Source organism: Mytilus californianus, unplaced genomic scaffold, assembly GCF_021869535.1.
Source record: "Mytilus californianus isolate M0D057914Y unplaced genomic scaffold, xbMytCali1.0.p SCAF_10, whole genome shotgun sequence".
In the NCBI taxonomy this organism is placed as follows: domain Eukaryota; kingdom Metazoa; phylum Mollusca; class Bivalvia; order Mytilida; family Mytilidae; genus Mytilus; species Mytilus californianus.
In genome coordinates, this window is record NW_026262582.1 from 43006036 (window position 1) to 43021748 (window position 15713).

The 15713-nt window shown below is 32.6% G+C and overlaps 1 protein-coding gene across 4 annotated transcripts; it reads left to right on the plus strand.

The window, feature by feature from the left end:
* Window positions 1–237: 237 nt before the first annotated feature.
* LOC127718176 (titin-like) lies at window positions 238–12901 on the plus strand. 4 transcript variants are annotated; one of them, XM_052224138.1, is made up of 11 exons: window positions 238–440; window positions 1664–1945; window positions 3542–3808; window positions 4557–4862; window positions 5831–6163; window positions 8744–8833; window positions 9544–9571; window positions 9910–9947; window positions 10703–10798; window positions 10986–11032; window positions 12121–12901. In XM_052224138.1, exons 1-11 carry the CDS (start codon window positions 374–376, stop codon window positions 12301–12303), a joined length of 1737 nt encoding a protein of 578 aa, XP_052080098.1. In that variant the 5' UTR covers window positions 238–373; the 3' UTR covers window positions 12304–12901. The 4 variants fall into 4 exon arrangements, with proteins under 4 accessions (XP_052080098.1, XP_052080099.1, XP_052080101.1 ...); XM_052224139.1 differs by having other exon boundaries at window positions 8744–8827; window positions 9541–9571; XM_052224141.1 differs by having other exon boundaries at window positions 1770–1945.
* Window positions 12902–15713: the final 2812 nt, after the last annotated feature.

Genomic DNA, 15713 nt, shown 5'->3' on the forward strand with positions numbered 1-15713 from the left:
AAAATCATATTTTTTTTTGTAATTAAAAGTGTTGTCTTTAATATGAACGTGAAAAACAAATGTAAGAAAACAGGAAGTACTACAAATTACTAATTAATCATCAATCTAGTTTAATTGTTCTACTTAACGTGCTTGACACTGCATTGTAAAAATTCAATTGGTTTTTATTCTTTCCGACCATTAATGAAAAAAATAAAAATCATTTGTTTCCTTAATACAGACCAAAATATTATTTTGTTGTGTCTAGTCTTGATACAGGTAGTGAATGGTCAAACAAGCAAAAAGCATCATCATTGTCGTCGGCGTCGGCGTCATTGTCATTATCACCATCATTTTAGAAGCTGTAAATATCTTCTAATTCTATATCCAAAGGATGAAGAAAGTTGATACATGTATACGACATAGCTACCAGGTTCTAATTCTAATTTTGTATGAAACAGGTATTTATATTCTTTTACAATATTTATTCCCTTAGTCTAATTTCCATCGATTCTTTGGCTATCATTGAGGGTCTGAATGGGGTTTACATAATAGAGAATATAAAGGGGGAAATATAGAGAATTGAGGGCAACATAATGTGCAAAAGGCAAAAAGAATAAAGAAACGAGAATATTGGGGCGATAAAATAGAAATAATAGAGAATAATGATATAAATATATATATATACAACTCGTCTAAACATCAGCCCAACAATGTTAGATTTGTAAATTTGCTTTCGCAGTTTTTTTGTTCTTCCCTCGAGGGAAGAACAAAAAAATTGCGAAAGCACATTTACAGATCTAACATTGTTGGGCTGATGTTAAGAAATTTTTTGTTTTTCCCTCGAGGAAAAAATTGCGAAAGCAAATTTACAGATCTAACATTGTTGGGCTGATGTTTAGACGAGTTGTATATACAGAATGAACACAGCCATGTATCACCATCACTGCTGGTGATCCGATGGATAAATCTGTTGTAGAGTTGTCACTGGTTCAGACGTACTTATATATATATCTTTTCCGCAAGTTTATTGTTTTCTGTTTGGTAATAAATTAATAATAAGATCCATTTTGTTATATCTTGTGATCCGTTTATTTGGCAATCGCCAATGGCAGTCAGCAGGGTTTAAGAACATCAGATGTTCGACCTGCTAGTCAAATGCGTTTTGTTAAAATATACTTTTTCACATTTTTGGTCTTTTGGAAAATGTTGTTTGTGCTGTATTTAGACTCCTCTACCAAGAAATTTGTTTTGCATGCACACGTTTAAAAATTGCGGTTTTTATCCAACGCAATCATAGGTTTGAACGTTGTTTTCAATTTAGACTTGTTTTTATATATATATATGTAAAAGAATAAAAATTAGGACCCCCCCCCCTTTTACACCCCACACCATTCACACATTGGCCGATACGAAGTTCCTTTGTGACTCAGGTGATTCATTGTAAAACAACTTATTTCTTATTATATGTAAATCTAATGAAAATGTTAAGATTTTCACTCAAAATTATGACATAGTGAATTCAATGCAGTCTCATGTTAACGCCGACGTGAAATTTATTTGTTGTCTCTGCAAACGACCTTTGAACTTATACCATTCCAATAATGAAAAAAGTAAATGAATTAACTTTTATTTATGTTACTTCTAGTTCATTTTTCGTTCAATTGAATTTTTTTTTTTAAAGCTTGTGCGCAAATAAGTTCGCCACACCGTTCTAGTATAATAAATGAAACTATTTCAATTATACACGGAGAAGAAGACAAACCTCTACATCTGCAGTGTCCTTTCAGTGTCACCAATACAGTTCTGAAAAGAAATGGAAGAATTGTTAAAGAGTCTAGGTTTGGTGCACTCGTATATTCCCTTATTCTAAGAAAAGATGATCACAATTCAACGTTTTCTTGTGAGACGTATACTTCTGCTGGTCGTAAAAGAACGATGAACACTGCTACACTTGATATACGATGTGAGTTCACCTTAAGATTATTTGTAGTATAAAGGAGTAGGTTCGATAAGGTCCTAAAATGGCCCCTATTTCTAGCTGGAATTTCAAATTAGGATTTATTGACCAATATTAAAATTAATCATAGTTAAAACATTTTTCTAGTTAGGAAATATACCTTTTTTGTTGAAAATTTACGTATTAAAATTCTTTTCACGACGTCACAAAAAGCTCATTTTGATTTTCAACGAAAATTAAAGAAAAAAGGTAGATTTTCATTGTTTTTTTGGACTGGAAACATAGAGCGCATGCGTTGACAAGAAAGATCTTTTAACAAATTATTATCAATGTAACATTTTACGTATATGATTTGAATATTTAGTTTGTAGAAGCCTGTGCTCTATGTTTCCTAGACCTAAATTTGATAAAAATCCAAACGTTTTGGTCAATTTTCATCAAAATCTCTATTTTTAGTCTATTTGAGTTTTAAATATTAAGACTTTATAAGAAAGGCTACCCCCAAAAATGTATATACATTTTCTTACGTGTCTATTCATCTACTTGAAACATTTTTGTATCTTCAAACAATGGACTTAATATTCGGGACCAAATATGAACCTTCCCGAACTTACTCCTTTAATCTCCCAAAGGATTTTTTTTTAATTCATTTTTTGTCTTGTATATATAAAAATAAGAAGATGTGGTATAATTGCTAATGAGACATCTCTCCACCGGAGGCCAAACGACATAGAAGTTAACAACTATAGGTCACCGTACGGCCTTCAACAATGAGAAAAACCCATACTGCATAGTCAGCTATAAAAGGTCCCGAAATGACAAATGTAAAACAATTCAAACGAGAATACTAACGGCCTGATTTATATAAAAACATTGAACGAAATACAAATATGATATACAGCAACACACGACAATGTCTGTTTGTCAAAAAAGTAAATTTGCATGGAACGAAACTTATTAGAGTAGACGAAAAACTGCTGATCATTCTGTAGTACACGACTGAGTCCATTCCCTGTTTTTGGTGGAGATCGTATTCCGCGACCTTTAGTTCTCTGTGTAGTGTTTGATGGACTGTAGTTTGTCTTTTTGTCGTTTTTCTTTTGACCACGTTTTTTGTTGTTGTTGTTGTTTTTTTGTTGTTGTTTTGATGGTCCATTGGTATCTTCTCTCTCTTTATAATTTAATTTTGGATGTAACACGTCTTTTGATTGGCTTAACTATTTTTGTCTATCAGCTCATAGACATAATATTGTCATGTGACCGTGACGTCATCAACTTTTTTTCATGATCTATTCATTAAAAAATGAATTTAGAATTAAATCATAAGGAATGACTGTAATATTTTTTCTGTCTATTCGAAATAACCTCAAAAATGTGATGCGCACTTTAAAAATAACCCGCTACGCAGGTTATTCGGTGTGCACCACATTTTTGATGTTATTTCTTCATGGACAGAAAAAATTACTTGGTGTGCTGTCGTGGATCAACCGATCTATTGTTCGATAACATTTGATTTAGCAAAGCATAGACACAACCATCTATAGAAGTCATATGGGGAAGTTCGATTCATAAATACAATTCATATGATATGTATATTTGTAGATAAACCGTTTTTGTCTATGAACTATACATCAAATAATGTTTATGAGGGACAATCTGTAACACTCTGCTGCAGCTCTGATAGTCGACCGTTAACAAAAGAAATGTGGTGGGACATGGAAAGTAGATTACTATCTTCAGAGTATGATACAAACGTCTTGTGTCATAAAATTATGAATATTAGTCGTCAAGATAGCGGTAGTTACAAATGTTTTGCAGAAAACGAGATTGGAATTGTGAATACTGATGAGATCATCATAACAGTTTTATGTAAGTTTGAAATTTGTATAGCCGACATTGTTAACTGTGTCTCCTTTTTTGGTTCAATTTGGAACTGATTCATCATGTTGGGGATTGGTATTTGCGAAAAAAAATTGTCGAGAGAAGGTTAAATTCTGGGTCGCAAGGCAATGGAGCTCTCTCCTAAAGACTGGTATTTCCCCCAAATAACCCTCCTGAAATGCAATATTTGTTAATGACACCAGAGATGGTAAAGTTAAAAGTTCGAAATTTAATTTCATATTTCCTTCGCTTCAAGACGTTAGCAAAACTATCGCATTTAATAAAGCACACAAAATTAAATGAACAAGCGTTTCCGTGAATGGTAAACAAGGAGTATACGTTTTGGTAACTACCAAGGCAAAAAGGTTATAAAGGTATATCCTTGTGGATATACTAGGTGGTGGTGAAATATTACCAATATTCATTTTATAAAAGAAATACAGGAAAAAATAAACTATAAGTAACAACCAATTGAAATCCAGGATACTGATTACTTATGAAAGATATTGTACATGTCATATCAGAGAGCATCTCTGTGAATAAAGTTTTGTGTATAACAACGCGAGACAACGTGCTAGTTGAAAAAAAAAATAAACCGCATTTTTTACCTTAGAAATACACCAAATCGTAACTAAATACTGGTAAATAGCTATAGTTTTCACTAATTATTTCTTCTTTATTTACTGTTAAGTAAATATTGTTTTGACTTATATTTTTATAACTTTAATTCTTTCAGATCCTCCTAACATTCCTGATCAGCACATAAATTTTACTGATACTGATGTTTTACGAACTCTGAAGTGTCTTGCAAATGGGGTACCTGCAAAATATTCCTATGGTCGATGGCAGCATCTTTCGCGTTTTGGCGAATACATTAGATACTTAAATTCTTCACCTGACGGCAAAGTAACTCTACCGCCAATTGCAAATAAGATGGAAAGGTATCAAGACAACGGTATATATCTATGTACTGCGTCAAATACAGTATCTGATAGTTTCGGCAACAGTTTTCAGACCGGGAAGAACTTCGTTATGTCAAATGGTAATAGGTTTACGCAATGAGTATCGATACATCTTTAAACATCTAAATCGTTATAGCTTGAACCAAAATGGATAGATCCGATTTCTCACTCACAAAAAAAAAAGAAAAAAAAAACCCCACACGAACACTTTTATAGCTACAATGTTACATGGTTGGATGACGATTTTTGCATACTATGCTCGTTTATGTATTTTTCAATATCTATAAATATAACTGAAGAAGGTACTGCAAATATCCTGTCTAACAACAAAAAAAGGAGGTGCATAATTGCAATATATTTTGTGATTCGTAACAATTGAATATAATATGAAAGCTGATTATATCAAGATCAAAGATTTTAAAAACAAAAGCAAAAAATCGTATTCTCGTTTCAATAATCGGATCACCTACGAAATATGATATTCATTGATTGCTGGATGTCTGATTAACGTCCAGCGGCATATATTACGCATATTCCAGACGATTATATGAAACTGAGATATGGTTTAACCCTAATTAAAACTCCACCGACACACACATGCTACATATCAGCCCACAAGGATACAGTCAGGGATGAAATATCACTTGCACAAAAAAATAATTATGAGAAGCGGTATGATTGTCAATGAGACAAGTCAACTATCCATCAGATACAAATTTGCGTAAATTTAAGCAACTATAAATCACCGTACGACCTTCAACAATGAGCAAAACACACACTGTATAGTAAGATATAAAAGTCCCAAAAATTCAAGTGAAAAAACAACTGGCCCGTATTTGCTTTTACTTACAGATGCTACGGGTTTTGTGGAAAAGCAGATAATATTTAATTAAAATTATTTAGTTTGACCCGAGATGGGCATAGATCTGCAGATACACACAAATGTAAGACCATCCATTATATATTGTGGATAACATATTATGTTGCCTGTTCTATTTTGTACATTTTCCTGATATTATCCAAATGACAAAATAACTTTTTTTCACAGGACCGCCCGTATTTGTGAAGAAAATTGAACATAAGCAGTATGGTCAAATAGGGAAAATATTCAATATGAAATTCATTGTATACAGTACCTCAGAGATAGAATGGTTTAATATTAAAAGTGAGAATAAAGAAATACGAGTTTCTTCGGAGATGACACATGTTAATAGTAGCATGGTCTTCCATGGAACTGAACTATCTGTAGAAACCATTGAAGTTGTTTTGAGCTTCAACATTTCTAATAAGAGTAGCCGTCAGGACTATACTGTAACACTGTGTAATGGTTATGGTAATAGTAGTTTTGTAGTAGAGCTAAAATCAGTCCAAGTCTATGTAGGTAGGTGTAATATTATATGTACTTCATTTCAGAAAGTTAAAACGAAAGTAGTAATTTGTTTTCTCTACATTTTATTTAATATATTTTCATTTAAGTCATTTAAGGCAGTATATACATAAATTAGTACATTGTTAGCAAATATAGAATGAACTAGCGTACCATAAACGATTAATATAAGAAACCCGAAGAAATAGAGACACCAAGGTTATCGCTGTTCCGTAGAGATTAGAAATAAATCATATACATTAATGATACTTTATCTTTATGCCCCCGCCGTTGACAACGGAGCATTGAGTGTTACCCTTGACCGTCCGTCCTTCAGTCCGTCTTTCGATCCTCCCGTCCGTCCCATTTTCGTTTCCGCACTCAAACTTAAGTTAATTTTCTTCATCCACATTTTATGAAACGTATATACAATAATTACTAAGAACCAAAACTCGAAGGTAGAATTCGAATTTGGGTAGTGAGTCACTTACCAATCTAGAGTTATGCCTCTTAATAACTTGGAAAATTTCAATCTTTTTCGTTTCCGCACTCTTTCTTAAGTTTTACTTATCCAAATTCTATGAAACTCATACACAATGATAAGAACCAAAAACTCACGGACAGAGTTTGAATTTGGGTAGTGAGACAATTACCGTTCTAGAGTTATGCCCCTTTATAACTTTGAAAATAACATTTTTTTTCGTTTCCACACTCTAACTTAAGTTTGTCTCATCCAAATTTTATGAAACTCATACACAATGCTAAGAACCACAACACGCAGAAAAAGTTCTAAATGTGACAATGAGTCATTTACCGTTCTAGAGTTATGCCCCTTTTTAATTGGAAAATTGCAACGCTTGAGCGGGAATAAATGTTTTATGAACCGCGGTCTCTCAAAACTTTGCATAAGTCTGTAAAGATATGTTGCAAATATCAATATTTATCAAAAAACTATGATAATGGAAAGTATTAGTAAATAAAATACATTTCTTTACATACATGAACGATATCGACAAACGTTTGCAAATATAACACAAACAATTGACAGCATTTAGATTGGTTGTAAATGTTTTATAAACTACGGTCTCTCAAAACTTTGCATACTTCTGTAAAGACATGTTGCAAATATCGATATTTATCAAAACAACTATGATAATGGAAAGTATTAGTAAATAAGATACATTTCTTTACATATATGATCCATATCGACAAACGTTTGCAAATATAACACACACATTTGACAGCATTCACATTGGTTGTAAATGTTTTAGAAACCGCGGTCTCTCAAAACTGCCCACACCTCTGTAGAACAGTTATGCAAATTTTAAACTTTGCATATATCTCCTATCATGGAAAGTGCATGCAAATCTATGGCTTATCTTTACATATCTTTGGAATATAAGTAAAGCTATGGAAATAAAATAATTATCTTAAGCCTATCTTTGAGGACCTCCTAAATGATGTCAAAGGAATAATACATTTACATATACATTAGTAGGTCTGCGAATATATCTAGCAGAAAAGTAGTTACATTTGTCAAACATTTACATAGATATAAGAAGATGTGGTATGAGTGCCAATGAGACAACTCTCCATCCAAGTCAAAATTTATAAAAGTAAACCATTATAAGTCACAGTACGGTCTTCAACACGGAGCCTTGGCTCACACCGAACAGTAAGCTATAAAGGGCGCCAAAAAAATTACTAGTGTAAAACCATTCAAACGGGAAAACCAACGGTCTAATCTATATAAAAAACGAGAAACGAGAAACACTTATGAACCACATCAACAAACGACAACTACCGAACATCAGATTCCTGACTTAGGACAGGTGCAAACAAATGCAGCGGGTTTAAACGTTTTAATGGTACCAAACCTTCACCCTTTTTCCGAAACAATAGTGTAACATCACAACATAGAAAGACACACTATAAAATATCAACTGAAATAGCTTAACTCAATCAAAGGACATATTAACACCATCGAACATACACTGAACAAATAAATTTGACCTATGACACAATGTAAATACAGAATAAATAAACTAAGGGAAGAATAATAAAAGTAATATGTTATATCGGTAAGAAATGTTAAACAATTAAAGAAAAACAATATATGACTGCCCAAATTGTTGTAAATCTGCCTTTTCGTGTAGTGCGTGTCGTCAGACACATTCTCCTTTTATTTCATCCTGATTTCACACTGATACTATTGTTTTTCTTTTTTTTTTTCTTTATAAGTCGGTTTTGATATTTCGAGAGATCAACATTGCTTGAACGCGGATCATTAAGAAAACTAAAAGAAAATAACATTGACGTTAACTCTTGATAAGACGAATTTGTCGAAGTAAATTGTATGATTGCAGAACATTTTTAAATATTTACAACTTACACCATAAAATAATTTAGATTTGAACTTTTCAGCGGAGGAGGGAAAGATTAACCTAAAAGGTTCGAAAAGAATAAATTAAGTGTAACTGGTATTTACCATCTTGCTTTAGTCTACACATTATTGTATAAATTACTTGCTTAAACGTACACAAAATCATTAGCTTGTTATAAAATACTGTTACATTATTCATTTTATAACTTCAGAAGAACAAAAAAACGACGATACGATGGCTGCAATAATTACCTTCTCGACATTTGTGGTAATGTGTGTCCCAATCTTAGGAGCAGCAGCAGGTAACATTCTTGTGAATAACAGTGTAGTTCTCATCTGAATTTTAAAGCATGACATATTTGCCATTGGACATTATGCAATTATTAGTCAATCAACCCAACTCCCCTAAGCAAAGTTGACCTTTAGAAGAATTTATTTCTTCTTATTTATATTATTTATCGTACACGTTCCTACATATTTTGACATCCCTGGATTTCAAATGTTTCTACTATATTCATGTGTTTAGTCCTTATATTTCTATAACTTACATTGTATCTATGCAATATCATCCGGTTAATACATCGTATACTGGTCTTGACCAGTTCATCTATATAGCCAAATGTAAAATTCAGTAATGAGTAAATCGCAAACATCGTAGAACATTTTTTGCTTTGTAAGTGAATACAGTAGGTCCATTTTAACGTGAATATTTTAAATTCTATTCGTGAGGCCTTTTTCAAAGCAATAATCAGCAAAATCAGGTTTTACTAAAGTTATACATTTTGACGTGATTAGTAAGCATCGAATCTTAAACACCTACATAGAGACAAACAAGTTGAAAGTTCAATGTTGAATATTAAACCATTGGGCAACTTCACATCCGTGTATACAAAAGTCTAAAACTAGACCACAGAACTAAATAGGGATGACACAATAAGGAGATTTAAAAAAAAAATAGTCAATAAATGTAGATTTAATCTTTGCTGATTTTAGATATACTTTTTTATTACAGTTTTCCTGAGAAGAAAAAGAAATAGAAGGTAAAGTGGTAATGAGCTTATCAACACTTATTTTGAAATGAATTTCTGCTACCCATTTTTTTCCATCTGTAGCGTATAATTACATCTTGTTTTCGGAACACGGATATGTTGCAAAATACACGCGTTAAGAGAAAGACTAATCAGGGATAGAACAGATAATGATGGGCCTATCATAGTATATATCTTATTTTTGTTATTAATTTTGAATTCCATATCATTTCCATTTCTTTTGCTTCACTGTCTTATTTTATGCATTTTTTTATTTTTTTAAATTTCCTTTAAAAATTATGTTGTTGGTGTATACTTCATCATAATTATTTTACTTATTACTTTTTCAGAACATCGGAGGATGTCTCAGAGTCAGAGTCGGTAGACGGTAAAATATTATCTTTTTAAAGATAAAAAATACGAATTATTTTTAAAAAATATAGGACACAAAGCTAGCTCAGGATCACCCTGGAAGAGTTCATTTAAAAATATGTTCTTTGACAAACGTGTCTCAACCATTTTTTTTTATATGTTCTTTACATTTTAATCTATACAAAAAGTAAGCAAGAATATTCAAGAAACACACATTCATGACAGTGACTGTGCTCGTGAAAATCATATCATTTGAGTTGTTTTGCCCATAGCGATCAGTTTTAGTATAATTATAGTTAATGGAACCTGTGAATTAGAGTATGTACCATAGAACCGTTTCGAATGACTGACATATTCTATCATATTCGAGTTCACCTTCGAGACTATCAAATAGTATTAAAAGAGATAGTTTTACACACAACTATGACTTCATGTGTACAGTTTGAGGGGGATCTCCGCGAAACAAAAAATAAACAACGGTACAAGTTATTTATCTGTACATATCTGTTATTACTTCTATATTAAATTTTTGACCATTTGTACTGAATTTCAATTAATTTAGAGTAATGCACGAATACGTAGAGGAGTAAAAATAAGGCAATATTAGAGCGAAATCTCTGTTTATGATGCTAAAGAGCCAAAGAAGAATCCAGATGGGCTAACAATCCAATCCGCTTCTTTTTGGCTTTTTTTTGGTTATGTCTTTTTTTTTGTAATTCAACTTTCACCAGGTCTGTACCGTAACTAATGTATTTTTCATTCTTATCCTAGGACAGCCAGTGCCAATGGAGAATATTGTGTATCAAAATGCAACTCATTTGGTAGCTTTTCGACCAACCCCCGTTCAAACTAGCGTAGAAGTTATTGGTAAGTCAATTATAAAAGTATAAACTAGTCTTTCACTTATAAAAAAATCCGATGAATTAAAGTGCTTCTTTGATAACTTTTCGGGTGATATAATTTATCAATTTGCTTACAGAAATACTTGAATATAACAACATATTCAAAATGAGAAAGCACTGTGGAATTACTGTAAAAATCATCTCTTTTTCAGAATATAACCGCGGTTCATATACTCAAGAACAGAACACGGCTCCATTGGTAAGATTAACTCGAATATTATGTTTCATCTTTATTATCATAATTATTATCATTATTAATCCATTTCACCGAATAATCATTACCAAGCTATGTATTGAAAAAAGTTATGACATGATTGCCAATGCGACAACCACATGTATTTGTTAAAGACCAAAGGACAGGGGTGTTACCAACTACGTATGCAGGTCACCATGCTGCCTTCATTAATGAGCAACACCTATTCCGTTTAGTAAGATAAGGACATGGGTGTTATGAACTACAGGTCACGATGTGGCCTTCATCACCGAGCAACAACTTTTGCGTATTGAAAGCTATACAAGTCCAAATAAAATAGATATTTTTGACTGAGAAAAATGCAGCCTTGATTGTGGAAAATTTTCACAAATTATCAGCGGTGAATTAAAAACTATAGTATGCATCCTATTTAATGTCTTATCATTAACTTGTGGATAGAGTATAAATTCCACTAAATGTAAAGCCTTCAGTTCTTGCGGCCTTGCGCTTGTCAGAGCAATACTTCACCTGTGACACTCAAAGCGTTCAGAACCAATATCATAAACCAAAGTTGAATAGGAACATGAATGAATTGGAAGCCTTAATACTTAAAAATCCCCATTTCGTTACAAGAATCATTACAATTGATAAATATCTGAAAAAAATAAGCATACAATTGCTATTCGCCGTCACTCTACTCCTAACTGATCTGTGCATAGTTATACGAAATGTTTAAGGGCGGATTTATACGTTCTACGTCGAACCTTCATAACTTGTGTGTTTTTATACCTATTGAGTCAACAAATGTGATTCTACTCGTATAAAATTGCACGAGGAAGTGATAATAAAGACTCGAAACACCTGTTTTTTGTTGAAGACTGACTGTTGACCTCTAGATGTCTTTTTTTTCGGGATTTGATTGGATGTTTTTGAAATATATCAAATGTTCTTATTGGCGAAAAGATGTAGAGATACTAACATTCGCGTACACGTTTTATGTCTGTGATGGTTAGTTGCCTCATTGGCAACCATGCCACGTGATTTTGTTTTTTTTTATTGTATACATGTAGTCTCACGTGTTATTTGTGTTTCAGATAGGGCAATTAAATTATGTAGATGTTATTTTCCAACCATCTACGACGCAAGATGTTGTGCAGATCATAGGTATAGAGAACAGAACCATATACGCCGATGTGAATGTTTCAGCAGGGGCCACGAGCTCCGTCGATACACGGAGTGTAATGAGTAGTGATGAAGAAAAACTTTGTCGAAATTGAGGGTCTTGACAATTTCACCGACAGAAGAAAAGAACATTTAATCGCCGAATTTTGTCAAATGAAATATATCATAAAATTCTAAATGATACGGACGAGATGTCTGATGGTTATAAGAGTCACAATTTACCAGGCTTAGTTGGTGGCCTTGAGCTGTTTTTTGCTCTTTGGTCGGGTTGTTGTCTCTTTGACACATTCCCCGTTTCCATTATTAATTTTATCACAAATTTGTTAAACAAGATACATATATATCATATAAATTTCTAAATAATAAAGAACTAGCTGTTTGATGGTTATGATTATAAAGGTCACAATTAACCAATCTTAGGTAGTATGTCTACATGGGCATGGTTATTCATAATGTAACTGTAATTCGAACATGAAATCTAGTGCTAGATGCACTCATGAGTAGTAGCTTTGCACAACAGAAAACAAACACAGTGTTTAAAATACAGTTTACAGTTCATTATCTGTTAAAGATCACATAGTTATATAGTCTTGCCTATTCATTTTGAAGGGAAATAATGGTCTAGTTTTTATTGTAGCATGTGTTCTTCGATGTATAAAGATTAATATTGTAAACTTCTACTCAATAAATACATTTCATAACATAACAACTCATATGTATTTTAAATCAAGCGGGGAACTTCAAGAGTTTCACTACAAAAAAAAGTAAAGAAGAAACTCATCAGGGCCGCTCAAATCAAAATAGTTAAAAAAACAAACAAAATCAAACCAAACCGAACAACAGATGAATTGGCCATATCGAAGATTTGTCCACATTTACTTTTTAGTTAATTTATAGTAGATGCCGCTAACGTTCAGAAACAAAATGTAGAATTTGCTTCTGTCGTGCTCGTAGCTTAATCTCATAAACATACAGTATGTCAATCCTAGATAAATATACACATTTCCATAGAGAATTTTCCTAAGGTATAGCAATACATTTATTGAAGCCCTATGGTGACCTATAGGAGTTGTTTACTACCGCTTCAAATGACCTCATGTGGATAGTTGTCTCGTTTGCAACTGTGCTACCCCTCCTTATTTGTATATGGTCATTCCAAGATCTCTCCCGCCCGGCAATAAAATCAATACAATTATATAAAGTGGGGCATTCGTTTGGCTATTGGAAATGTATCAATACACATACATGTCTGGTCGGAATGATGAAGTTTAAAATTCGAAGATTCGTGTAGTTAGAGGGCACGCAAGGCAAAATTTATGCCCCTGTCTAATACACGTTCTTTTCCCGGTAACAGTAGAAATGCCTAACCTTTATCCCGGTCAATCCACTTTGTAGAACCTACCTTTTTAAATTATTTGTTTATAATTAGCTATTGTCCTAAATATACATGAAATATTTGTCATTGATACTTAAGCAAACAACACTTAATCATATAAATTACTGGTTACGCTAAACGTTTTTGATTGAATCATATTGTTTTGTTGCACTGAGAGTACTTGAATACATCTGAATAGTCAACAAACAATTCATATTGCATCTATAAAGACGAAATATTTTGAAATTCATATTTTCTTTCGAGCTGTATATGAAAAATTGTATGATTGTAGGTTTTATGAAAATTTAAGTCATCAATTTGTGTTTTATTAGTATGTTTTTCTTTAAAATCTCAAACAATATCACTTTAATTTTCAAAATAAACTTTAGTCCAGTTTCTTTTTTTTTAATTAGAAACACAACTAATGATGATATTTCAGTTATGAAACATTTTCGTCAGATGATGAATCGGTGGTTTGATGATAAACGACGTGTGACAAGTATTACATGCATTTTCAGAATGAGTTTACGTTAATGCAATACCGGGCAAATTTGCTTAACTGGATCGTTAACGTTCTCAGAAGGTAACAACATTTCACAGGACGACAAGTCATCCAACCCAGACACGTGGTTGTTTTATGTTCTAGACGAACATACAGTCCTTGCTTTAAATCTGAAATATGTTGTGCTACATGAAACAGACAACATCAATTTGATAGCCTGTGATTTGACCAAATATAATCCACGACCTTATTTCAGTTAAACACTCTATATCGATTATAATGATTACATTCATCTCCCACTTATAATTCTGCTGAAAATTGATACAAGCAAAAAAGTAATATGGGAGCTAGGGGCTTTAGGGAGCCTATGTCGATCACCTGGATCTATATGCACCTTCAACAATGACCACTAACAATTGAAGACCGGAATACAATTCATGATCATGACAAAAAACTTTTTTTTCTCTTTTTTTTTTGATGATCGTTTTTGTTTGATATTTTCTGCTTTGTATCGATCTGATGAGTTAAGCCCTTTTAACTGATTTTTATAGTTTGTTCTTATGTTGTACTGTGACACCACTGTCGCAAGTAAAGGGAGGGTTTCCCGCCAGCAAACTAGTTTAACCCCGCCACATTCTGTATGTGCCTGACCTAAATCAGGAGCCTGTAAATCAGTGGTTGTCATTTATTGTCATTGTATATCATATTTTTTTGTTCTTTGTTTTGTATATAAATCAGGCCGTTATTTTTCTCGTTTGAATTATTTTACATTTGTTATTTCGGGGCCTTGTATAGCTGACAATGGGGTATGGGTTTCGCTCATTGTCGAAGGCCGTAAGGTGACCTACAGTTGTTAACTTCTATGTCATTTGGTCTGTGGTGGAGTGTTATCTCATTAGCAATCATACCGCATCTTTGAAAGAGTGTGTACTTGTTAAATACGGGGAATCATCCAATGTATATCAGTTTAATAATGTTAGGAAGGATGTATTCAACAAACGTTTCAACTACAGGCTGTGCTATGTCTATTCGCAATTGGAATGCCCCCGGGATTTCCTGTTTAAACGTCAAGCTTTTAAGCTTATTCAAATTTTGATTAATCTCATTGGTTGATTGATTACTGTTTGCTTAATTTCTAATTACAAATATGTCATGCATATGCCATGTACTCAGGACTTGAATAGTTCAACGGTAAAATTGTATTAAGTTTTTGATTATGATACTCAATCATTTTTTTGGGGACAGAATTTGTATAAGTTTGAACTGTGCTTAGTACCTATCAATGTGTGTTGTTTATCATGATAGAATACTGTGGTAAAAAAAAATGAATAAAAAAATATTGTCACTTCGCGATATTGATAACTAAAACTTCATTTCGTTTTACATGTAGCTGTGCATGAAAAATTGCAAAACTGATAATTTGATGATATATTTTTCGATTTTTTTTGTAATAATAAGGTCAGTTAAGTATTCCTAAAGGCTTATACGACTTACAAATACAATTCAATTTTAAAAAGTATAACAAAAATACCAAACACCGAGGTAATATATAAAATTCAAAATGTGGGAAGTCCATAAAAACTACTGACAAAATCAAACGTTATCAAACTTTAAAGGTTGACCAATTA

Excerpts from the sequence above, each read along its gene's own strand:
- LOC127718176 (XM_052224138.1), top strand. The coding sequence starts at position 374 with ATGAAGAAAGTTGATACATGTATACGACATAGCTACCAGGTTCTAATT. Across the intron at positions 441-1,663 it reads TCTAATTTTGTATGAAACAG|CTTGTGCGCAAATAAGTTCG; the intron begins GTATTTATATTC and ends TTTTTTTTAAAG. Across the intron at positions 11,033-12,120 it reads AACAGAACACGGCTCCATTG|ATAGGGCAATTAAATTATGT; the intron begins GTAAGATTAACT and ends TTTGTGTTTCAG.